Source organism: Nelumbo nucifera, chromosome 1, assembly GCF_055504915.1.
Source record: "Nelumbo nucifera cultivar China Antique chromosome 1, China Antique-T2T, whole genome shotgun sequence".
NCBI classification, from domain to species: domain Eukaryota; kingdom Viridiplantae; phylum Streptophyta; class Magnoliopsida; order Proteales; family Nelumbonaceae; genus Nelumbo; species Nelumbo nucifera.
The window spans coordinates 102,396,903-102,422,051 of record NC_142649.1 but is presented as its reverse complement, the minus strand read 5'-3'; the positions used below and the strand labels follow the sequence as shown (position 1 = coordinate 102,422,051).

The 25,149-nt window shown below is 38.9% G+C and overlaps 2 protein-coding genes across 4 annotated transcripts; one reads left to right on the top strand and one right to left on the bottom strand.

Annotated features, from left to right (window-relative positions):
- The first annotated feature begins 5,672 nt into the window (after positions 1 to 5,672).
- Positions 5,673 to 11,215, top strand: LOC104611932 (AP2-like ethylene-responsive transcription factor AIL6). 2 transcript variants are annotated; one of them, XM_010279218.3, is made up of 10 exons: positions 6,108 to 6,246; positions 6,388 to 6,567; positions 6,819 to 7,380; positions 7,505 to 7,587; positions 8,788 to 8,796; positions 9,464 to 9,552; positions 9,648 to 9,721; positions 9,808 to 9,858; positions 9,943 to 10,019; positions 10,213 to 11,000. In XM_010279218.3, exons 2-10 carry the CDS (start codon positions 6,444 to 6,446, stop codon positions 10,764 to 10,766), a joined length of 1,623 nt encoding a protein of 540 aa, XP_010277520.1. In that variant the 5' UTR covers positions 6,108 to 6,246; positions 6,388 to 6,443; the 3' UTR covers positions 10,767 to 11,000. The 2 variants fall into 2 exon arrangements, with proteins under 2 accessions (XP_019055718.1, XP_010277520.1); XM_019200173.2 differs by lacking the exon at positions 8,788 to 8,796 and having other exon boundaries at positions 5,673 to 6,246; positions 10,213 to 11,215.
- Positions 11,216 to 16,743: 5,528 nt separating this feature from the next.
- LOC104611933 (uncharacterized) lies at positions 16,744 to 23,065 on the bottom strand. Of its 2 annotated transcripts, XR_016077753.1 has the most exons (3): positions 21,238 to 23,059; positions 17,193 to 17,356; positions 16,976 to 17,105 (listed from the first exon to the last, which is right to left on the bottom strand). XR_016077753.1 is itself a non-coding variant. In XM_010279220.3 (2 exons), exons 1-2 carry the CDS (start codon positions 21,922 to 21,924, stop codon positions 17,306 to 17,308), a joined length of 738 nt encoding a protein of 245 aa, XP_010277522.1. In that variant the 5' UTR covers positions 21,925 to 23,065; the 3' UTR covers positions 16,744 to 17,305. The 2 variants fall into 2 exon arrangements, 1 of the variants encoding a protein (XP_010277522.1); XM_010279220.3 differs by having other exon boundaries at positions 16,744 to 17,356; positions 21,238 to 23,065.
- Between the last annotated feature and the right edge of the window lie 2,084 nt (positions 23,066 to 25,149).

The window sequence follows — 25,149 nt, the reverse complement described above, 5'->3', positions numbered from 1 at the left end:
TTATGATTACAAGTAAATCCCCTTAAATGAAAACATCTTTTAGCTTAGGGACTTTGCAATCTTTAACCTGTGCAATTCTGCCCACAGCTCTGCCTTGGTTGATTCTTGCCATCCAATAAGCTTGGAATATACTGTGAGGATGTTCCTTCACAATTTCTTAATACTTCCAACTCCACATGATCTTAGATTCTCTATGCTGCAACAGTCAAAGTTCTTCTTTGTAGTGTTGGGAAGGGAATTCCAAGGACTTCACAGCTTGTTTCTTGTTAACTAGGACTATTTTTTTGCCAATTCCTGGTAATGTGATCAATGGTGGAGGAAGCCAAAAATCTGCCACTTTTGTTGTGAAGCTCTCTATCATGTCTTCTCTGCTCTTGAATCTCTCCTGAAAAAGTTCTGTCATTTCTTTCTTCCCAAACAACACTACAATACAGATCCCTCATGCATTTCCTTAATTTTTTTACCTCTCTTCTTTGTAAGGGAGAAGAATCATGTTCTATATAGGCTTCCCAATGTTGATTTTGTTTGTTGGCAAAGGGGGATTTGATTCCATATTTGTGCTAGTTGGTGAATTCTCAGTACTAGAAAGTAGAAACCTTGTTAAATTTTCTTACTTGCCAGGAAACTCCTCTATAAGGTTTTAGTCTTCATGTCCTGACAGGATCATTATATCCATCTTTTCTGTGATTAGAACGTGAAATGTGGAATTTTTGTGTTCTAGCACTTGATAATAATTTGCAGTTGTCAATATAAATGAAACAAATCTTGAGACTAATTAATGGGATTTGGTAACAGGTTTGGAGGCAATGCAACTCCTGACTTGCTTGAATCTAAGCAACAACAGAATCCGCAGTTGTTGTGCACTGGAGTCTTTAAAACTGCTCAAATCTTTAAAAAAGTTTTGGATATCTCCTACAATGAGACTGGTGCACACTCTATTGGCACCTCTAGGTATTTGTGCTCTTCTTTATCTCATACAGTAGGTGCTGATTGGAATGTCGATGCATTCGTTACTGATGGCGTCAAACCGACAAACTTTTAGGGAGCTGCAATGATTTTTAAATACCTGTACTTGAGACAATTAGATCTTGTGGGGAATGCAATAGTTGATAACAAGTTTAGGCTATTGCTGATCCATGTTCTTCCTAGTCTTAGTGGTTTGATGGCGATGAGGTACATTAGTCTTCAATTTTTGTATGGATGGTCATCTCTTTCCTTTTTCTTTTTCTTGCCCTTTTTCTTTAAGACTACAGGTTTTTCCCTGTCCTTTTGCTTTTACCTGCAGAGAATTGTACATGTAAATTACAGTTACCATGCTGTAACTCACCAAGGAATCCTATGTTTTGATTGCGGAATAGCTATTGACTGCGAGAGGTAGTGTTAGTTTATTGTATTAAGTATGAAATATGAAATACTTTTGTCAGTTGACACTGTACCTTTCTTCTCTTCTTCCTTTTTCTGTCTTCCTTGGAATGAGATGCTCATGTACCTAGTATGAAATACTGTCACTCGTATTTCTTCCTCTCTTCTTTTAGTCTTTCCTTTCAATGATCAAACGCTTCATTTCTTGTCTAGTTCTACCTACGTGGGCGTATACTACTACTTTAGAAAGTACATGTGGGTACTACTTAGTACCAACTACCAAAAGCTATTTGTCAAAAGGCTAGATACTCCATTGGCTACCCAATTAAGTTGGATCAACTTTATCTTTCATATTCAACCGTACAAAGAGGATATTGATGGACCATTTGATCTCTTTGGCCTGAGACTTTTTGTGGATCCCAATTCCAAACCCTTCAATGTGGGTCCCAATTTCATTGAATTGGGTCAATGAAAGAGGGAGAAGAGGAAAAGAGAAATACAAAGGAGTCCAAGGAAATGATGGTTTAGTGTATTAATATTAATAGATGGACAGTGGGCAAGATTAGTTTACTTTTAATTTGATTGTTTTGCAGAGTTTATTACGCGGAAGTAAATAATCTTTATCTTCGAAATACCATTCTCATCATGGTCTTAGTCTCTCAGATGAAGACCGAGGCTCCATGGAGATAGAGCCCAAAGCTCCCACAACTAGGCTAGTCATAATTGTTTTTGACCGTTCAACAACGTATTGCCGTTCTGATTGGATACCACAATCATTGACACATATTTATATAAATCTATATTCTCTCTGATTCTGTTCATACCCAAGTTGTCTCCTGTTCCTCTGGTACCCTTTTTTTTTCACTTTGTGCAGAAATGGGTTCCATTTCCAGGAGACGACGCCATAGTGATAAGGTGAGGATTGTTCATTCAGTTCATACTGGCCTAGCCTATGTATGCCTTCGCTAAGCCAATAATTTAACACTGTTACTTGAATTTGAAAATTTGTTGAATTAGTTGCTTTCAAGCTTTAAGCTAACAAAGACCCAGACACAGACCCAGAGAATTGATCCATCCCAGACAGTTTGAGTGTTTAGAGCTTTAGACTGACTTTAGCAGCTTAAATGCTTCCATCTTACGTCCTTGGAATTAAAAAATACTAAAGAAAAGAAAAGGAAAAGAGGGAAAGAAAAATACCCTGATCCAAAAGGAGGGGGAGGTGGAAAAGGGAGAAGAGACTAGAGAGGGAGAACAATGAACAATGGTTGTTATTCTGGATGGTGTGGACCCCGAATGTCTGGTTTCTCTTTTTGGACACTGTCTAATAAATAAAACCCTTTCTACGAGATCATAATCTATGCTCTAAATTTTTAATTACGGAAATGATAAAATTTTAAATAACAAGTACCTCACCTGAATAGTGGAATTTGCATATTTGTCTGAGGGTTTTATAATAATAACACTGGTGGAAGGGGACATGCACGTGCCAAAGGGAGAGTTTGTATTATGTAGAGCTCAGGATGGAAGCTGCATGCGCACGTGCCTTACAGTCCAATGGCTTTTCAAAAGAAAAAGAGTTTTAGGGTGTGTTTGGAAGGGCTTCGGTTTTGATTGAGCTGTTACTATGTGTCCGTTTGAATGCAGCGGCTTCTGCTGTTGTACGAGTCAATAACCTAGAAGTCATGAAGTCCTGTTAGAGTCCAAAAAAAATCGACTAGTTTATGAGAAGCGGCTTTGTCAACACTGTGTGGATTTGAGTCGAGCCGAGCTAAATAATTGGCTATTCGAGCTTGACTCACTGAAAAGTCACAAGACTCAAGCTAAGTTTAAGCTAGAGAGTTGAGATCGACTTAAAAGTTCGTAAGTTTGAACTTAACTTTGAAACAAGCTTCTTATAAATATAAAAAAATATATATATTTTTATTTTACATATAAAAACTAAAAAAGTATTATATATAATATTTTTGTTTTTATTTATATATATATATATATAATATTTTTATTATATAATCTGGATTAAGCTTGTGAGCCTTACAAGTTGAACTATATTAAGCTTGAAATTGGCTCGACTAGAAAACAAAATTATATATTAGACTTGAATTCAACTTTAGACTGAATCAAGCTTAAAAAGGCTTGGTTCATTTTCATCCTAATCAATGCAGCTCATTTTCACCATAGAATTTATATATATAATCTCGACTAGAAAACAAACTTATATATTCGACTTGAATTCAATTCAAAGCTCGGTTTAGACTGAGGCAAGCTTGAATATCTTGTAAAAGGCTTGGTTGGTTTTCATCTTAGTCAACGCAATTCTTTCACCATAGAAATCTCTCACAAATGGGCTCTAAAGTTAGCTAGCTCCATGAGAGAGCCAGTTTATTGGGTGAAGGGAAGCATAGTTGGGCATTTCGGGTTTCTCACCAAAAAATAGATTTTAAGCTTTTCATGTGGGCCCACCACCTTGTAAAGCCAAAGCCGTTGGGGTGAAAGCCCTCCCAAACGAGCACTTGATCAGAAGCGGTGGCATTGACAAACGACAATAAGAACGAGTACTATTGCAGCCCAGATCCCCTGAAAGCAAAGCAAAAATGGAGCAAACGCCCTATGGTAATGGATGCTGCTCTCGGGGGTGTTTTGCACGGTGTTTGCTTTCAGAAAAACCCGTCTCTTATTATTATTGTGCCAAGTGTAAAAGCAATTCTCAGTCTCCCTCCTTTTTGCAAGCATCTTTATATCTCCAAATTCTCTTATCTCTACAGACGGAAAATAAAATAAAGAATTAAAATAGATTGGAATAATGATAGTGCCTCCCCATCTCTCTCCAGGCCCATCTCATCCAGTATACAATGCGTACAATGATAGCACGTGGGCCCAGCTTACCTGGCCCATAATAGTATAAATAATATATCCCCTCCTTAGTCCTTACAGACAAAACAATTATATATGTCTTTCTTATGCTTCCTTTGTCTTCCACATCTCCTCTTCTTCCACCACGTCCACCCCTCTCACATCTCCCGTTTTCCTTCTCACCATTTATGCTAATCACCTTTTCTCTCTCTCTCTCTCTCCCCACGTACGTTCTGTTCAGGGGAATCAATATTGATAGATCCACACAAGAAAACCATCGACGGCCATCCGATGGGCTTATTCTGGGCCCCAGAGCCCAGGTCCGCCAACTGACGTGCATGCATCCGCTGGGCTGAACTGTTGGAACAGAAAGTGAGATACTAGATACTACTACACCTACAAGAAGACAATAAAGCATGGGCATGGGCGGATGGGCCTTTCTTATCAGCAATCGGAGGACCCTCACCAGCAACCAAACATGTCCTTTAATCCGTGTCAGGTGTCCTCTTCCGACACGTGTTTGCATCTGCAGCTGTACACGTCTCTACAGCTGGGCCCCATTAAAGAAAGGGGACGACCCATCACCCAAGTAGCTGGTGGCCGTAACCAAACAAAAGAACTGTGCCCGTAGTCATATCTTCCTTCGCCCCATCGTCTTTGACTCTTTGTTTGTTTATTATTTTAATAGTTTCTGCGCCTGGGCCCCCTGCTGAGTGGGCTCCACCCCAATCCAACACCCCCTGTTTCTGTAATGTTCTGTTCCACACGGAAATGGAACAGAACAGGGTGCGCTCGTCTCGTGCATTTTCTGTTTCCGGAAAGGACCGATACTGCGTGATCTTTGCTGTCAATGTCAGTTGTATCCCTATGCTCTTTACCCCGAAATGACCAATCTAACCCTTCCCAATCATTAAATTATGACGCCCAACTCCTGAGGGGAACACCTGACTTACCCGACCCCACGCTTGGGTTGACTGTGGCCTTATTCTGTCCTTTTCCCCATGGCAAGGGTAGCCCCGTAATTTCGATCGAGTTGGCGGGAAAACCGGGCACCTGGTTTCCCAGTTTCTTCGGTCTGACTCCCGAGTCTGAACCCGGCACTAAAATCCAATCTGACGACGCTCCCTCTTAATTTCCGGACAAAGCCCGGTTCTCTCCCTCTCGCCACGGCCCCATCTCCACCTTTTACCGTACCGGTGGGTTCGCTGCACAACTCAAAAGCATGCCTTTCAAAATGACAATATTACCCCTACGATCTCCTGACGTTGCATTCCACCTTTTTATCCTTCGGGTCAAAGGAGATAACGCAGATATACCGTCCGAGCCTGACAGATCGTGTTGCTACTTAACTCTCACTCTCTTTGATATGTATGTGGTGGGAATAATAAAGGGCAATTTGGTAATTTGGATCACGTGTTTGATTCGGTATAAAAACGATCCGAGTCGAGTCATACAGGAGAAGGGAAGTTCGCCGCCTGATCTCCCGCAACGTTGTAATGTAAACACTTCACATTTGTTGGGCCGCAAGAGATCGAGAAACCACCGCTAAACCCTCCCGTTAAAAACCTACACCTGGTGATGATTCAGCTCTCTCTCTCTCTCTCTCTCTGTCTTTTCTTTCTGAACTACGACCTCCGACAGTCCTTCCCCGTTTACTCTAGATGAGTCCATGGATTCAAAGGAGAAAAACTCATGACAGACGACTCGTCTACTTCTGCTTCACCTCCTTCTCTTGATCTCTTCATGTGTTCTTGAGAGGAACACTCTTTGTCCTGCTCGCAACCCTTTTTTAGTTCTTACTCGAAAACCAGCTCGGGAATTTATATTTTCAGCTGGAGGTGATTGAATTCCTCTCGTAAAGTTCTTTCTCTGGTGTACCTGGTGATTGCTGGGCGGTTTGTATGTGTCTTTGGTGTTTCTCGGACGTTTTAACTACCACTACTACTACAACTAGGGGGAGCTCCGAAGATAGCTGAACTTTTGTGAGGTTTTCGAGAACCCCGAAAATGGCGAGTGCTGGAAAAGGTTAACCAGGTATTTCCATTTTTTATACAGCCTGCAACCGTAAGTTCCCAACGCGCTCCGCTTGTTTTTCTGGGATAAAATCGTAGCTCGTTTCGTTTTTCCCGTTACTGCTTTTAAAGCTTCTCTCATTTTGAGAGTTTTTATTTTTAGGTTTTAAAAAGGAAAAGCTGCTGAGGAGAAGAGAAAGCTTGTGGTACTGACGAGACATGGCGCCGGCGGGTAACTGGCTTTCTTCCTCCGTCTCTCCGTTGGAGATGCTGCCTTCATGCCAATCTTCGATGTCCGACTCCTTCCACCAGCACTTCTTCTTCGACAGCTTCTATGGAAACGGTACAAACCCAAAACCCTAGAAAATAATAATGACAACTCGCTTATATATCATTCCACCTTGCAAAAACGCCTTTGAGCTCACGCGGTTCTCGCTTTTCTGCGAGTGGACACTGCATTAAAACCAAGTTTCTTATTCTTTGATGGAGCAAGAAAGAAACCATTGATAGTAACAGTGCCTAGAGATAATTACTTCTCTCGTTAAGCCGCTGTCGCTGATATTTCAGTTTTGAGTTTTCCACTATTGTTTGCAGACTGGGCAAGTCTCAAGACCCAGATGCCATACACAGAAGAAGAAGAAGCCAAGGAAGTGAAGGATGTGAAAGCACATAATGCTGCTGATACGTCCATGCTCGCGAGCTTAAACCCTCAAATCCAACATACAGTACCGAAGCTCGAAGACTTTCTCGGTGGCCATTCTTCGTCCTTGGCTCGATACTCCGACAGCCAAACAGAAACTCAAGAGTCGTCGCTGACTAACGTCTACGAACAAGGATGTTCCAGTCTCTTCGCTGATCAACACCATCATCTCACAAGCATGACTGCAACGGCTGGGTTTCAGCCGGCCTTTTCTGCTAATTCTGGTTCGGAGGTCGACGATTCCGTGTCGGTTGACGAAACCCAACTCAGAGATTTAGCGGGTCACTCACTTGAGTCAGGTAGCGAGATGGTATTCTCCCATGCACCGCCTCAGTCCTTGTCACTGGCGGTCGCTCAGAGCTCGGAGAAAGCCGTGGTACCGGTCCAGTTGGAATCGTCAAAGAAGGTTACGGATACGTTTGGGCAGAGAACGTCGATTTACAGAGGGGTCACAAGGTAAAAGCCTGAATCTAGATCAAAAGATGAAGCGAATGCTTATTTCTGTTATTTGGAAGAAGATACATTTCGGTTTCTGATATCGAACTTGGTTTTTGTCTTCACGCGTGAATGGTCGATGCAGACACAGGTGGACGGGGAGATACGAGGCGCATCTGTGGGATAACAGCTGTAGGAGAGAAGGGCAGACCCGGAAAGGACGGCAAGGTAAAACTTTCCCTCCATCTCAGTTCAGTTCGATTTTTCAGAGTGGACACATGAGAATCTGCGGTTGCTGGGGTTCACTTTCCATTGGATTTTGATATTCAATTCATTTGCAAACGTTATTTTTTTCAAGCGTTGTAGCGATAAGTCTCTCTGCGTGGGTGGGTGGGTGGGTGGGTGGGTGCGTCACAGGTACAGGTTCTTTCATTTGTGCTGTTTGTTTCATATGCCGCCATTCTATGTGAATGTGATGTTTGACGAGACCGACGTAAACTTTCCTCTCTGTTCTACTTCTGCAACTCTCCCTTCTCTCTCTCTCTCTCTCTCTCTATCTCTCTCTCTCTCTCTCTCTCCTGGGGTGAACGGGGGTAGCTTGCTCGTTTGATGACAAGGAAATCTCCCTAAATTTTCTGTCGGAAATATTTGATATGACAGCATCCGAATACCAGACATCAAACGTCTGAACCCTGCTCTCTCTCTCTCTCTACAGTCTGCTGCACTAGAAGCTATCATTAGTGGAGTTTTTATCCTGGCTTTTCTATGCATTAACCATCCATGCATAATAACTATGTCTGGTTATGATTCTGATTCCTGGTTTCAAGGTTTATATTATGATCTTTGCCTTATCGGGGTTGTTGAATGATCTTTATCGCGGTAGATGCAGCAAATAGATGATATGAATTGCCAACAGCTAGAACCAGGCAGGATAATAAATAACCATTTTCCTGCAACAGTCGAAAAGGGATTCCTGTTGCCAATTGCTGTAAAGCGGAGGGGAGTTATTGTATAATTAACATGGTAGTCGCTTGTCATGTCGATGCGAAGCGTCTTTGACCGTATTTAAATGTCATTCGACACTCACTGAAATGCCTAAAATCTCTCTCTCTCTCCCCCTCTGTCCCGGGTAAAAAAATTTTCTTCGTCGTTTCTGTTTGTCAAAAAAGGAAACTAGAATATGGAAAAATTTGTTCAGGTGGGTTGAAATTTGTCCTTTGTATTTCCTTTTCTTTCGATCTCTTCTTTTTCTATTTTTCTGTTGTTTTCACCCTCATTTTTTATACTAATATGAAGGGGACAGAAAAGGAAGTGGGAGTAGAAATTTTTGACCATTATTTTGACTGATGTGTCTCCATTCTGGCTTTCTTCTTTTTTGCATGTAACATGGGATCTCGCTGTCACTCAACGTTGGATTCGATTTAACAGTGTATTTGGGTAAGTCTGGCTTTCTCTTTTGTCAATTCCTTTCCCCCCAAATCCTGGAAAAAGATAAAAGGAAAGGAAGCCAAAGATATTGCAGAAGTGGAAAATCTTTTGTTGGATTAAGAAGTGCAACAAGCTATGAGGCATTTCCGTGACCGTCTAGGTTGTTGTGCTGCGTTTGGATTGGTTGTATGAATTATTTGCCAAAAAAAAAAAAAACAGATTGGTATGAATTGGATTTTGACGACGAAACTGGAATTGTCTAGTCCCTGAATCTCCTATTCGGGTCCACTTTTTCTGTTGTGGGGTTTGAAATAATCTAAGTTTTTTTTCCCCTTCGAAATGATTCTGGGGATGCTTATTTCATTTCTGTTGGATTGAGACAGGAGTTCAGGTCCAGCTCCGCTTCTGCAATCCAAGAATAAGACAGCCGCTTGTTAAGCATCGGAATAAGATGATTTCGGGATTTTATATTAAAATCACCACATTATTTGTCCTTCTTAACAAATGCTGAGCAGCAGGAAAAGAATCCATTATATAATACATGATTTGCTGGGTTCAAATTCTGTGAAAAATCATTAAAACAGGCTGTATACGTGAATAAAAGAGTGCATAATTTCTCTTATATTAATTGACGATGATGCCAATGATGACTAGAACTGCGTTGTTCTATGATCAGGTGGATATGACAGGGAAGAAAAAGCAGCCCGGGCTTATGATCTCGCTGCTCTGAAATACTGGGGTCCCACCGCCACCATCAATTTCCCGGTATTTACATTGCCGTTCTTATATTTGATTAGATGGCGAAATTTGAGCAAGTTTAGTTGACAAAGTTTCCTCTTTCCCTCTCAAATCTTTTTCAGGTTTCTGATTATACCAAAGAATTGGAGGAGATGAAGAATATGTCGAGACAAGAGTTCATTGCTTCACTCAGAAGGTTTACCCGTTCTCTACCTGTTTTGATGTTTAGGGTATATGGTTTACAAGTATTTCTCAATTCATGATTCTTACTACAACTTTCAGGAAAAGCAGTGGTTTTTCAAGGGGAGCCTCAATTTACAGAGGTGTGACAAGGTAAAAGACCAAAATCTCAATTATATTAAACTGTCTGTTTGGTCTGTTTGCAATTCTATCATCTAAACTTGTCCTATTCTGCAGGCATCACCAACAAGGGCGATGGCAAGCCAGGATTGGACGGGTAGCAGGAAACAAAGATCTCTATCTTGGCACATTTGGTGATTATTATTTATTTTTATTTTACTTCCCTTTTGATCGGGTATTCATTCTTGTCATGGCACATTTGGTGATTATTTCTCTTATATCTCTATCCAAGTGTTTAATCCAATGGTCCATGCCATCTTCTCTGGGTTTTTGGTCTCTACATTCACCAGACTAGACTACTCACTGGGTTGTTGAATGCATGATCAGGCACAGAGGAGGAAGCAGCGGAAGCATATGATATAGCAGCAATTAAGTTCAGAGGGGTTAACGCTGTGACCAACTTTGAGATGAGCAGATACGATATAGAAGCCATTACCAACAGCGCCCTCCCCATTGGGGCTGCAGCCAAACGCCTGAAGCTCTCCTTTGAAACCTCAGCAGATCAATCCTTGGACCGTAACCTCCATGATAGGCAGCCTCAGAGCAGCAGTAGTAGCAGCAGTATAAGCTCCATGAGCATTGTTCCTGCTGCTCAATGTGCTATCCCAGTGGATGCACCGGCAGGTCTCTATCATCAGAATCTCCACCACCTTCACTCTGGCACAGGCGGTTCTCTAGATTCCTCCACATCTACTTCACCATTGGCATTGCTGCCACCACCACCACCACCACCGTGTGGCCGGAAATTTTTGTATGGGCTGAGTGCACCCATCGACATAAATGGTCACTTCAACGTCACTGACAATCCTCCCCAACTCCAAGCTCAAGCCCAAGCTGTAGTTAGTCAGCAGCCGTGGAATGTGGCATCTTCCTCCTACTGACCAGACGTTTGTAGTTTCACTCTTTATCACTCCCGAGGCCCCAAGTGCTTTCCCCTCTCACTCTTAGTCTGTGAGGTGTGGAAATTTACAAAATGTGCCGACTGCATGCATGCTTATTGCTCACAGTCACAGACAAGTTCTTTTTTATTCGAGGTTGGTGCCTTTTGAATTACAACAGGACAGAGTCATTAAGTTTTGAAATGTGAATCTGGGTGGGGCTCCTTTTTGTTTTTCTGGGTTTTCTGTTTTTTTTTTTTTTTTAATTTTCCTTTTGGGGAGTCCCCACTCTCCAGTCTCCACACTCACAGTTCCGCTTTCTTTAAAATGTACCTCAATAGTCCTCACTGACTTTCACAAATGGGAAAAGAAATATGAAATGTGAGCGCTATTCGCTACCATCCAACAGGCCAACCTGCTTTTTATGAAATCACGAGTCACCATACATTCAAGAGGTTTTGTCCACACTCTATACCATACATTCTCATTCTGGTCTTTAGCTTTTGGCCGTCCGTCTGTCCATTGCTTTTGTAAATTGTTTCCTTGGACAATACTCTGGAGAATGAATGGATCATGGATGGACTAAACTGGAGTGGCTCTATCTCTATGGTTTCGGTGGTTAAGTGGGTTTTGCCTTTAATCTGATTTAGATGTCGGATTCAACTGGTTATGATGACATATGGCTCTGTGGCTTGCGTACAAAATTGCCAGTGACTTTAACTAAAGACTAATAGTTGCATTCTGCAAAGTTTCGTCAACGTTCCGTTAGAGCGTTCCACAACAGATTGTTTTTTGTTTTCATTTGTTCTGATTTCTGAAATTGCCACATCACAGGAGGAGAGTCTCGTTGTGATATGGGCTCCCAATGCACAAGGTGATGACTGATGGGCAATTGGGCACGTCTGTCCCACTTTTATGGTGGGTCCCGGTCTCATGGTGTGATGTGTGTTGGATCAAGTTGGTAGGGGTTGGAATGTATATTGTTGGCAGGAGATCCCAATTGATAGACTGTGGGTGGGGTGCCCCCACAGTTCATCCCCTCCATGATTTGGGAACATCTCCCAGCTTGTAAGGAAAGAAAAAACGTTGTAATAACGATTATTTTCGATAAGAAGAGCATTGAGAGAGACCAAACAAGAGCACATAAACAGAAACAAAAGGAAAAATTGTGTAAAGTGTAAACAGCTTAATAACACAATATTCAGCTACAAATCATCTGTACTCTGTTAAATTCATGGGGAGATATTTTTGATATGCAGTTTGACACCGTGATCTAGGCTTAGAAATTGCTGATAAATGAAAGATAAGGGTTCAGCTTAAAACAAGATTTTTGTTCCACACCTTCTGATTTTCAAGGTGTGGTCTGAGAAAATATTTAAAAAAAAAAAAACATAAAACATATAACCAAACATCAGACGTAATCTGAAAAAATAAATTTCAAATGTGACACTGGTGTAGGGCTGTTCATACTCTTGTTCCATTTAAGACTCTGATGTGGGCTTATATATGAATGGGTCTTAAATAATGATTCTTCCCAAGTATAATATAATGAGTTAGTAATAAAATGATGCCAAGAAAAGGTCTATTTGTGATCATTGGCCACATATGTGCTCTCTATCTCTAGATTTCTTACTAATGTCGGTGTGATGAAATTGCCTTCTGGGTTGCTAAGATTAAACCGTATATGCTCAATTGGAGATTGCATTTTCCTCCATATTAACTGGAAATGAAATACTCTGAGCACCTGGGAAATTAATAGGAAAAGATAAAAAGAAAAACTATGGACTGGGTGGGTTACAGGAGTAGACGCTTTAATTTATTTAAAATTTGGGCAAGTCAAGGAGTCGTGGTGATGGGCCAATGGAAAGAGGAACATTTTCCATATTCCCACACGGCCACACTTGGGCTTAATAATTAATATTCTCTCGAACGTCGCAAAGTGGCTTTAGTTTGAACTGGCCGGCGGCAGCCTGCATCATTAAAACGTCAAAATTGCACTGTGCCCAAGTCTAAACGGCACAGAACTTATGGAAGCATCAAGTGTGGAGTTGGGAGAAATCCTAGAAGGTGTCAATTGGACTGGATTTGGTCCCATCCGATTCAGTCCAAGAGTCTTACTTACTTATTAATGGATTAGACCCGATTCGTAAAAGTACTTTTGTAAAAGTGTTTTTATAAAATTATTTCTGTAAAAATGCTTTTATAAAATTATTTCTTTAAAAGTGCTTTCATAAAAGTATTTTTGTAAAAATACTTTCATAGTAGTATTTTTTATAAAAGTGCTTTTGTAAAAATACTTTTCATAAAATTACTTTATAAAAGTGCTTTTGTAAAAGTGTTTTCTTTAAAGTGCTTTAGTAAAGGTACTTTCATAAAAATAATTTTATGCTATCTTTAGTTTTGATTGATCTCAAATTGGAAAAGGGTTTGGCCTCATGATCAGATTATTGGAAATTTGATTTAGGTCCAATTCAAACCAATAAAAATATGAACCAATTTATTTTGGATTGACCCGATCCAATAATTATAATAGACTGTCCAAATCCGATTTAATAAGGTTTGGATCAGATTTGATCCAAACCAAAACCAGTCCATTGACACCCCTACCTATGATTATCCAACAACTAATCAATCAGATCCACAAGATAATACTGAGCTACACCAATGTATATAGCAAGTAATTGCTGCACTATTTACACAGATGGTTCATTTGTAAATCAAACTGAAGCAGCAACCGGCTTTGTCATTGTATCACCAGAGAATAGCAGGGTCAATAGGACTGGATTTGGTGCAATCTGATCCAGTTTAATGTGAAATCATTACAAATGGATCAAGCCCAATTCAATCTAATGAATATTTTGGACCATTTTGTATTAATTCAATTCAACGTCAAGACTGTTCAATCTATTCAATTTCGTTTTAACTTAGATTGGTTTCAACTCAAACCCGGTCCATTGACACCTATATTCTTATCTTATATTAATGGATCAGATATTAGCTTAATCCAACCCAATCCAATATACATTTATTATAGGTGGACCAGGTCCAATCCAATCTAATAAATATTTTAGACTGGATTGATCTAATCCAATATGTCTTATTGGTCCATCCAATTTGTTCAAATTGATTTTGGACCGGATGGGGTCCAATCCAAAACCGGTCCATTGACACCCTTAGCAGAGGAGGCTGATTACAGCAGTTGGATCAGCATGAAAGCACAATAAGCAGTACATACTGAATGCTTTAAGACGAGCTCATGAGCTTGGGATCAGCAGAGTTCAAGTCTTTATGGACGCTCGACAAGTGATATACAATGCATGAATAGATAAATCAAATGGGATAAAGAGGCCTTATATGAAGAAGTTTTGCATCTCAGGAAACTCTTTACAATCTGTGAAGTAGTATATATTTCATGGGAAAAGAACTCCATAGCCCACAATGTGGTTAATAAATCCAGACTACACAAACAGAATATGGAATTTCATGATCAAATCCCAGATTGGTTGAAAACTTTGTTATGTAATCAACCAATCACAGAGATTTCCTGTAACTCTTCCCGTTTGAATGAAAGCTGTTTTTTGTTGTGCCAAAAAAAAAAAAATGAACCAGTGTTTTAAGACTCGGATCAGAGCAAAAATCTGAATGCTTTCTAGGGGTTTTACAGGTTAACTTGATGGTTTGTCCATCCAATCCACTGAAATCATCATTTGATCGGGACCCAGAAAAGCTACCGGTTCCCATTTTCATAGTCTGACCATTGGATCCGGGCCAAGTTTTAAAATATTGATCCTCGTTCACTTTTCGGTAAGTTATTTATCCGGGTAATTGCACTTACCTGAATTGTGCAGGTAAGTGTATTAACCCATGTTCTTTTATTTCTTAGGTAAATAAAAGAATGACTATTTTAACCATAAAAAACCATTATTAAAAGGGACAATTTTATCCCATCTAAATGTTGACAATTTTCCCCTCAAGTGGAAAATTTACTTGTTCACCTAGGAGATGGGTATCACTTTCCCGGGAAGTGATACCCGATACTCAGAGAAAATAAAATTTTTATCAACCTACATAAATCTGAAAAAAGAACATAAAATTTCCTCTCAGAATCCAAAAAACGATCAGACCCTGAAGAGACAAAATAAAAACCAATGTAAAAAATTATTCACATGTAAAATCTATATACAGAACAATTGAAACACTTGAAGTTTTTGTAACAACGTAAGGATGGTATCCATCCAAATTTTACTAGTTTGGAGGATGTGTAAAACACTTAGTTAGGCCTGTATAGACAAAGCTGGACCATTGCTCCAATTAAGCCCAATAATTATCTCACACCCTTTATAGACAAAGTCACTGATGCTAGTTTCCGCCACTGACTTAGACAATCGAATCTTTCATTGGATGTCAATTCCAGTTTGGGTATATCCCAAATCTGAAATTTGGTGAGAAATTGTTGATTTGGTTGCATCAAGGATTAAACTATCAGTATTAGTATCGTATCAGACATCGTAGATATAGATATAGATATGGATATGCTTTAGAAAGACATGGATATGGATGAAAGATATGAAAATGCTTGAATACGCCAAGGAAATACAAACAAATAACATAAATATATTAATAATACTAAATGTAAAGTTAAATTAACTATGAATGAGATATAAATACATGAAATGCACACTTTAAGCTTAGTTTAGAAAGAGTACAAATACAAATATGTACAGTACAAATGTATACAAAATAATATAAAATGCAAGGTTTTGTACTCTACAAATTTGTATTTGTACTCCTTCCAAATTGAGCTTTAGTGAGGTATAAATACAATAAACAATACTAGAACTCTAGAAGATGTACATAGCATACAATAATTAGCACTCTATTTTAGTTTTTATAATTATAAATTTCATTTTTTATTATATTTTGGAAAATTTTTATTTAGTATTTTTATATAAATAATCTCTATTTTTTAAAATAATAAATATATTTTATTTTTAAAATACAATTGTTTATTTTACATATAATTTTAAAATAACATATAAATCATTTAAAGTAGATAAAATAAATTATTTTTATAGTTTTCAGTTTTTAATAAAATTTTTGGGGAAATTAACTCTTAAATTATTTAGTTCAGTTTTTATAATTATAATTTTCAATTGTTATTAATGTTTTAGAATATTTATTTATTTATTTAGTACTTTTATATACATAATAACTCTATTATTCAAATAATAAATATGTTTTCATTTTTAATATATAATTTATATGTAAGATAAAATACATAAACAATTTAAAATAAATTAATTAATTTCAGAATTTTTAGTTCTTATTAAATTTTTGAGAAAAATTAAATCTTAAATCAAGATTTGAATATGTCATATTCACAACTGGCAGGATACACATAGAATTGTAACATATCCTGTGTTAGTGAACATGGATATGTATCGTACCAATACTTTAATCCTTAGGTCACACCCTGATTGAATAATTGACCTGCTTGACTGGGTCCCTGATTACAATTTACAAATTACACCATATAAAATTAGGGTGTTTAAATATATGAAAAGTAAAATTGATCATCCTGACCTATGCGTCCAAAGTGTTAAAGGTGTCTTCGCCCATTATAATTTTTGAAAAATGCCTTTTTTCCCTCAAATGCCATTTTTTATCTTTTTTATTTATTAAAAATTTAAAACTGAAATAAAAATATAAATGAAACCTAAGATATAATTATATATTATTTATTCTATATAATATAATATATATTTTCTAACCCACCCATCCTCGATGGTTGAACTGTTGATTCGTAGCCCAGAGCAAAATGGTTATGCCTCTAGATAGGTTTTTAAAGCACTGATTTAATAAGGGTATTCAAATCGAGTAAATTAGGTTTCTACATAAACGGCCCATCTTGTTTATGCCTCAAGGAAAGATTATTCTAGTTTCAGTTGCAGGGAGAACCAACTCAAATGGATGAACAGTCTTTTTTTTTTTTTTTTGTACTAAATGAATTAAGCTTCATTGATGCTGGTCAAATAAGAAAGAGTTTACAAAAGAGATATCACCATTCCACCAGAGGGACAAAAAGGGAGGAAGGAGACCTCTCCATACACCTCTAGCTGGGCACAATAGACTAGCCAGTTTATGGGCTAGAACATTACAAGACCTATGAATATACGTAAACACAACGTTCAAAACTCCTAGAATTCATAGTAATATCATGCAAGACAGGTTTCAGATAGAAAGGGAGTCCAGTAGTAGACCCTGTAAGTCCGTCAATTAAAAGCTTACAATCCGAGAAGAGACACACTCTGGTACAATCCAATGATTTTGCAAGACGGAAACCTTCAGGAACAGCTAGAGCTTCAGAGAATATAGCAGAGCAAGGCAGGCAAGTCACAGTCGCAACAGCTATGAAACTATTATCAGTACCTAGAATCAGAGAACCAATACCAGCAAAAAAACCTTAAAAAAACGCCCTATCCACAAAGATCTTTGCAAAACAGTTGAGGTTCTCTTGAGCAGGGCCAGCCACCTGTCTTTGCTTACTGTAAGGAGTTTCCTCTCGTTGGACTGGGAGTTGGGGCATGAGGTCCCTGCACAAACAATGGTAGTAAGAGTACAGAACCAGGCGTTTGTACTATATCCTTAAATTTCATCAATTTTTTTGATTTCCAGATGGCTCAGACTAACAGAGCAATGGAGCTTAGAAGTTCCTTTCTATCTTTTTTGGACATATTAGGCTCATCTAATAAAATCATCAACCAATCACTAAAGGTTCCTTTATCAGTCTCTGAGAGCCTACAACCCAGTTGGGATCCAAACCAGCAAGCTCTGGACAGGTTACACCATAGAAGTGAATGCTCAACTATGTCTATATGTGACTGACAGAGGGAGCAAAGGTTGGAGGGGATTACTCCATGTTTCCAGAGGTTTAAGTTTATAGGAATTTTTCCATGGACATCCCTCCATAAAAAGTGTTTAGCTCTAGGAATGACTGGTAGTCCCTGAATTTCTTTCCAGAGCATTTGGCCTTTTTGGTTTGCCCCGCTTGTACCGACTATATTCCTCTTGTTATCAACCAATGCTTTTGTAGTATGATAAGCAGTTCTTACTGAAAAGAAGCCATTTCTCTCCCACTTCCAAATGTACTCATCTTTAACATCCCCTTAAGGAATGCAAATTTCCTTGACATCATTGACTATATTATTAGGAAGCCACTCATCTAGAAGTCTAACATTCCAAGTTTTAGAGGTTGGATCAATTACCTCCCAAACTCTACTGAAGGGACAATTTAGAGGTTTGTCACAAGATACTTTGTGATTGTGGCTATTAGGAAGCCATGGCTCATCCTAGAAATTTATGTCCTCCCCATTACCAACTTGCATAAAAAGGCCTTTCAGTAGAACTTCTTTGCCAGCCATGAGGCTTCTCCACCCCCAAGAACACTTGCTACGAGGTTTGGATTGTAGGAAAGTATTGTTTCTGCAATATTTTCCAAAGAGCACTTGGTTCAAGAGGGAGTTAAGTTTTGTTAGCACTCTCCAGGCCTGTTTTGCAAGGAGAGCTAGATTGAATGCTTTCGGATCCCTGAACTCCAGTCCTCCTTGTTTGGGTTTGCAAAGAAGTTCCCAATTCATCCAGTGAATTTTGTTTTTACTATTTCTCTCTCCCCACCAGAATTTTCTCATAGTTTCAGTCAACTCATCACACAAAGATTGGGGTAATAGGAAGCATGACATAACATACACAGGAATAGCTGAAATAACTGCTTTGATAAGGATTTCCTTACCAGACTTGGACAACAATTGTTCATGCCATCCTTGGGTCTTCTTAATAGCCCTTTCTTTTATGAAAGAGAAAATCTCTTTTTTTGATCTGCCAATTTCAGCCAGGAGACCAAGATAAATTCCTAGTTTGTTACTCTTCTAAAGCCTAAAGCTTTGGAGAGCATTATTTGAACTCTAGGGTGAACAGTTTTACTGAAATAAACTTCTGACTTGTTCATATTCACCTTTTGACCTGCTGCCAACTCATACTTCCTAAGAATATTAAGAATCTCATCACCTTCTTGGATAGAGGCTCGTACAAAAATATAATTGTCGTCTACAATAAGAGATGAGAGATAGGAGGGCTATATCTACTTATTTTTATCCCTGAGATCTTTCTATTTTGCTGACACCACTCCAAATTAGAACAGAGAACCTCAACAATTATCAGAAAAAGAAAAGGAGACAAGGGATCTCTTTGCCTAATGCCTCTTGTGGGGTAAATCACCCTACTGGGTGAGCCATTCACTAGAATTTTGTAGCTCACTGAAGAAACACATTGATAGACCCAGTTTCTCCACTTCTCTCCAAAGCCCATTTTATGCATAGTATCCATCAAAAAGGACCATTCAACCCGATCATAAACCTTAGCCATATCCAATTTAATTGCCATGAACTTATTCTCGCTTTTTGATGATCTCAAATGATTTAAGAGCTCATGTGCAATGAGAATATTGTCTGAGATCTGTCTGCCCGTGATGAAAGCACTTTGGTTTGGCCCTATGATGGAACCCAACACCTTTTTTAGCCTATTTGCTAACACCTTTGCTATAAGCTTATAGGAGGTATTACAAAGGCTAATTGGCCGAAATTGGGAAATGTTACTCGGATGCTTACACCTTGGGATTAAGGTTACGGAAGTATTATTAAGCTCCCGAAGTAGGTACCCCGAAGCAAAGAATTCTTTCACTGCCTTTATGACATTTTCTTTAATGGTTTCCCAATATTTTTGGAAAAAAATGGTTTGGTAAACCATTAAGTCCAGGGGCTTTTGAGGGGGCCATCTGAAAAAAAGCAGCCTCTATCTCTTCATTAGTAACATCAGCTTCTAACATGGAATTCTAAGCATCATCATTTCTTCTAGTTATTTTGTTCAGCAAGTTTCTCCCTCCTTCAGATCTTTGAGTGGTGTACAAGGAGTCAAAGAAAGTGGCTATACTCTCTCACTGAGGTCCTCTTGGTTCTCAATCCAGTTCCCATTATTGTCCTGCAGCTTACAGATTTTGTTCCCATTTCTTCTAATGATGGTAGAAGTATGGAAGAACTTCGTATTCTTATCACCCCAATTAAGCCATTTAACTCTAGCTTTTTGGGCCCATAGCATTTCTTCCCGTTTCAGCTCTAGATTAATTCTCTTTCAAGCTCCCTTTTTTCCAAACTATTGGAATCACACTGATTCAGTGAATTCATGATTTTCTTTATTTTATCCTGAATATTGCCAAAACAAGATCTGTTCCACCTCCTTAATTTATTTTTAGAGAGGACACTCTCCGGGCTAGCTTATACATCTGGGATCCTTGAATATTTTCATCCCACGTATCCTTGACTATCTCATCACATCCAGCGCGAGTAGTCCAAGCTTGCTCAAATCTGAAAGGCTTGGGGCTCCAGGTTCTATACGGACTGGAATCCAAAAGGATGGGGCAGTGATCCGAATGAATCCTGGGTAGGTGCTTGAGGGTACTATTCTCATGCATCATTCTCCATTCATTGTTTCCAAAAGCTTTGTCTAGCCTGATTTCCACCAAGTCTTCCTCCCTATTGTTGGTCCAAGTGAAACTATAGCCACTAAAACCCAAATCAGTGAGGCCAAAAGAGTTAATCATTTTATTTGGGTCCCTGGTTGTAGAACCTGATACCGGATTACCTCCTTTCTTATCTTCCTTGCTGAAAATGCAGTTCCAGTCTCCTATGCACATTATTGGGAGGTCAATTGAACTGAGGAATCTAATAAGATATTCAAAGAAGACACCCCTGTTTTGTCTTTTTTGTTCTCCGTACACACAACTAAGGCTCCAAATCTTGTTATTTTCATCTTCAATTTGGCATAAAAATCCAAACTTAGATTGATCCAGAATGGTAACATGAACTGAAGCATCCCAACACAGAAACAGGCCTCTAGCTATTCCATTTGTAATCTAACCGTAATCTTTTTTTAACTTTATTCCATCAGCATTTAGTTTCCATTGAAAATACAATATTAGGACGGTGATCTTGGAGCAAAAATTTCAGGAATCGAACTGTCGAAGGGGCCCCAAACCCTTGACAGTTCCAAGATAAACACCTCATTGACCCACCCATGGCTGTTCAGGGACAACCACCAGAACCCCAGCTTGGATAAAAGCGAGATATCCAGTTTCATGCTTTACCACCCACAATCGACTTCTTTCAACAATCCTAACAATTTTAATCTTTTTGTTTATGCTCTTTCTCCCAAAGCCTCTCATCACCTCTTCCATTTTTTGTTTATAGGTTCTGTAGCCTTGACCCTTCTGCCTAGCCTTATGGAATTTCGTCTATTTGCGCATTTTCTTATTTGAACCCATTATCCATCTTGGCCATTCGTTACATATGTAATATGCCAAATAAAAGTAAAATTCACTATACAAAATATGAGACATTTCAAGCCAGTTATAGGGTAGCCATACCTGTCTCGGGCTTTTCACATTAGTAGTCGGGTTGGCAAGGTCCGAAGAGTTGGAATCCGAGAAATCGATCTGTCTTTTGCTTCTTTTGTTGGCACCTTCCGGATCCTCTTCCATATCGGAAACCACAAATAAAACTCTTTTAACAAGTAACTTTGTGTTGCTAATGCTTCCCTTCTGTATGTTTCCTTCCTTACATGTCTTAGCGAACATGTCAACCCTCTCGATGTTGTCATTCAACTTCAACGGTGAAGAGATCTCAACTTTATTCACTGACCCCATTTCGGTAAAGACTATATTGTCAAGATCTTTTCTCTCTCCGTTCGAAACTCTAGCCTCCGTAGTTCCATCTTTTGAGAGTCGAGAAGTTTCTGCTTTCTGGTGACCTCCCACTGTACGAGGTTCCTTGGGGGAAAAGTCTTTACCTAAAAAGGGGAAGTCTTGAGGGTTTTCATTAATCCATCCTCTTACGGCTGAGTCAATTGAGAAAAGGGGGTCCTGCACTTCCCCTACCCTCTTAGTTGTAGAGTTAGCTACATCATTTCGGTAGTTGTAATGCATTTGCATTGGGCTCTGTGTAACCGTGCCTGCATCGTCTCCAGTTCCGTTCATCGCCGATGAAGACCCCTTCTTAGTGATCATCTCAATTTCTGCCCTTTTTTTGCTCGACTTGTAAGGGCTAATGTCCATTGGCGTTGGAAGGATTTGGGCATTGAATCTGTGAGGAGATTATCCATTCCATGATTTGGCTTCTATCCCTTTTGATCCAAGAGCTTCACTGTTGCTCGATCCACTCCAATCACGTCCATCTCGAATTGAGGTCATCACAACAATACTAGATGGGAGTATTTGGTTCAGCGAGGGACTCTGGGACGCCAATAGCCAAGGACCGTATGAGCATGGACCCGGACCCATGGTTTGTTTCGCCAGCAACTCTCTCCCTTTAGCTTGTAATTTCTTCTGAAGGTCAAACTTAGTATAGCTTCTGGTTTCTTCATGACCTAGAACTCCACAAAAATAGCAGAAGGTAGCCAATCTCTCATATTGGAAATTAAACCAAGCTTTCTCACCATTTGCATTCACTCCCACCACACCAGTAGGCAATGACTTGGTGATGTCAATCTCAACCTGAACACGTAGGAATCTCTCCCAAAGACCCATTTCATTGATATTTTTAGTATCTACCCTAACTGGATTTCCAACTTTGCTCATTAACTGCATGCCCTTTGCAATCGTCATACAATCAACTGGAAGATCCACTATTCAAATCCAAAAGGTATCGACTGAGGAATCAATCATACTGACTGGAATACCTGGCATCCGTTATTTGAGAATTAACGGTTAGCTTTTAATGGACCAAGGTTTTTCGTCCTACACAATGTTTCTATCCATCTCGTGGTTGAATCTGAATAGCAGGATGTCGTTGTGCATCTCCAGGATTTTGAATCCACTTCTAACCATATTCCAGGAGTTTGTGATTGCTTCCTTAACACCATCAAGGTTTAGGGGCTTATCACAAATCAGTTTGCCTAATAGGCAGAAATTACTTTCTTGAACGCTAAAATACCTTCATTGAAAGGCACCTCAGGAGTTTGGATGGATAGTGTTTTTGCAAACAACTCTTCTAGGCATTCAAGATTCTCAAAGCTTCCGTTTCCCTCGTTCGAAGTCGGAAGAGGTTCCTCTTGTTCCATTCAAAGGGAAAGGGATCAACGAAAACCGTGGTGGGGAGAGGTGCGAAACTCATAGGGAGCAGTAGAGATAGACACAGAATGTTGAAACTCACAGAGAGCATGGGAAACTCACGAGGAGCAGAGGAATAGTCTAGTTTAGGTTAAGTGCCATACGCCTATACCACTTTATCTAATTTGTAACATTGTTTAATAGGCTTAAGCCTTGAGGTGTGATAAATACAACTTGAGGTGAGGTCCATACATTTTTCTCAAGGCTTAAGCCTTTCCCAAAATGAGGCCTAAGCCTCAAATCTCAAGGTGTGAAGCATAGCTTTAAGCATAAAAAGGCATAAGCCTCAAGTATGAATAGTTATTTAGTGAAGACCAACTCAAAAATACATATTTTTTTCACAAAAAAAAGCTCTATATGAGACAAATAGCGATGACAATTGGGTGGGTTGGGTTGGGTTGGGTTTGGTTTGAGCTTCAACCCAACCCGTCGAACCCGCCAACCCATTAATGACCCAGTTATATAAAATTAAATGGATTGGGTTCAACCCAAACCCGCTTTAACCCAATCCAACCCGCCCAAACCCATTAATCTTATATTTATGGACTAAAAACAAACTCTCTTAACAAATAAGTTGGTCTTACCTTGGTGGTAATTGTATTTACTATTTACACAAGTGGTGAAGGTTCAAATCACATTACATGCATGTTATTTTACATAGGCGGACAAGTCATTTGACTATGTTCGGATTTCGGGTTTGACCTAACCACTTAGATTCAAACCGGTCTAACCAACTTGAACTATCTAATTGGATTATCTTTGAGCTAATCACATCAAGGGTGGTTGAATCGTTTAGATCTGTTGGACCAGACCGGTTCAATCAATGGTAGATTGACTTGGACCGAACCATATCAGGTTTGTACACAGGTTTGGGACTGAACCGACTGACCCGAAGCGGGTCAATGTAAGTAAATTGGGTTAGTCTAGATTCAAGTCGGGTTGTGTGGATATTGGTCGACCAAATGGTCTAGACCAAGCAAAGCACGCAGACACCGAACCATCCCACCCGAAACTGTTTCGAATTCGGGTCGACCCGGATCAACTTGTATCGGGTCGGGTCGAGCTATATGAATGCTAGTTGGACCGGACGACCCAAGCCGGGCAAAGCAAGCGGTACCAAGCCATTTCACCCGAGGCTATTTTGGATTCGAATCAACCCAGATAGGTATATGTTGGATCGGGCCAGACCGCATTGCACTGGTCCGTACTTGGGTCAAATTGATTTGGATTTATGTTAGGTGAAGTGTGTTGATTCAAGACAAAACTAAATTTAGTCAATAATTAATAAAAAAATAATACATTAATTATAAATTATTTAATTCAAATGAAAATTAAAAAAAAAAGGCTAAGGAATTAATACTTATGTTTGAAATGGTTAACCCAATGGTTATCCACAACCCAACCCAACCCAACCCATTTAAATGGACGGGTTGAGCGATGGGTTGATCACACAACCCGCCAAGTAAATGAACGAATTGGGTGGGCTAGATACTGAGTGGGTTGGGTGGGTTCAATGGGTTCGATGAAAAATTGCCACCCGTAGAGACAAATAAAAGGAAAAATGAAAAAACCAATAAAAAAATCAAGTTTTATTAGTTTCTCTTAATATAACAATAGAACAAGAGAATTCAATGCAAAAAGGGCCAATCAAATTCTTTCTTAATATAAGAGTAGAACAAGAGAATTCAATGCAAAAAGGGCCAATCAAATTCTTTCTTAATATACAGAACAAGAGAATTCAATGCAAAAAGGGCCAATCGAATTCTTAGTTGCACTTGTGTAAATCAAGTGGGATTTTTTTCTTAATATTCTAAATCCAACATCAAATTTTGTTATTTTTCTAATGGATTTATTTTATTTTTATTGATTTTCTGTATAGATAAAATCAACTAAATAGTTTACTTTCTTATGATCTATTAGATGACCATAAATCAAATTCTTCATATGTTTCTTTTTACTCTAAATTAGTTGTTTGAATAATTTGAAAACTTTGCATTTTTGTAAAATGTCTATAATTGTTGTAGTTATTATTTTGTTTAATGCTTAAAAGCTAAAGTTTATCACTTACAAACTTCTGTGTACCTTCTACCTTTCTAACTTGATAAATTATGTTATTTTATCATTTATTAACTTTAATTAAATTTTTTATTTTTTTCTTTTTCTGCTTATCAA

Bases quoted from the DNA above. Each gene is read 5' to 3' on its own strand.
- LOC104611932 (XM_010279218.3), top strand. From the start codon at position 6,444: ATGGCGCCGGCGGGTAACTGGCTTTCTTCCTCCGTCTCTCCGTTGGAG. The intron at 9,722-9,807 runs GTTTACCCGTTC...TACAACTTTCAG, and splicing joins TTCATTGCTTCACTCAGAAG to GAAAAGCAGTGGTTTTTCAA. The intron at 9,859-9,942 runs GTAAAAGACCAA...CCTATTCTGCAG, and splicing joins ATTTACAGAGGTGTGACAAG to GCATCACCAACAAGGGCGAT.
- LOC104611933 (XM_010279220.3), bottom strand. From the start codon at position 21,924: ATGGACATTAGCCCTTACAAGTCGAGCAAAAAAAGGGCAGAAATTGAG. The intron at 17,357-21,237 runs GTATGGCTACCC...TTGTTTGTGCAG, and splicing joins ATGTGAAAAGCCCGAGACAG to GGACCTCATGCCCCAACTCC.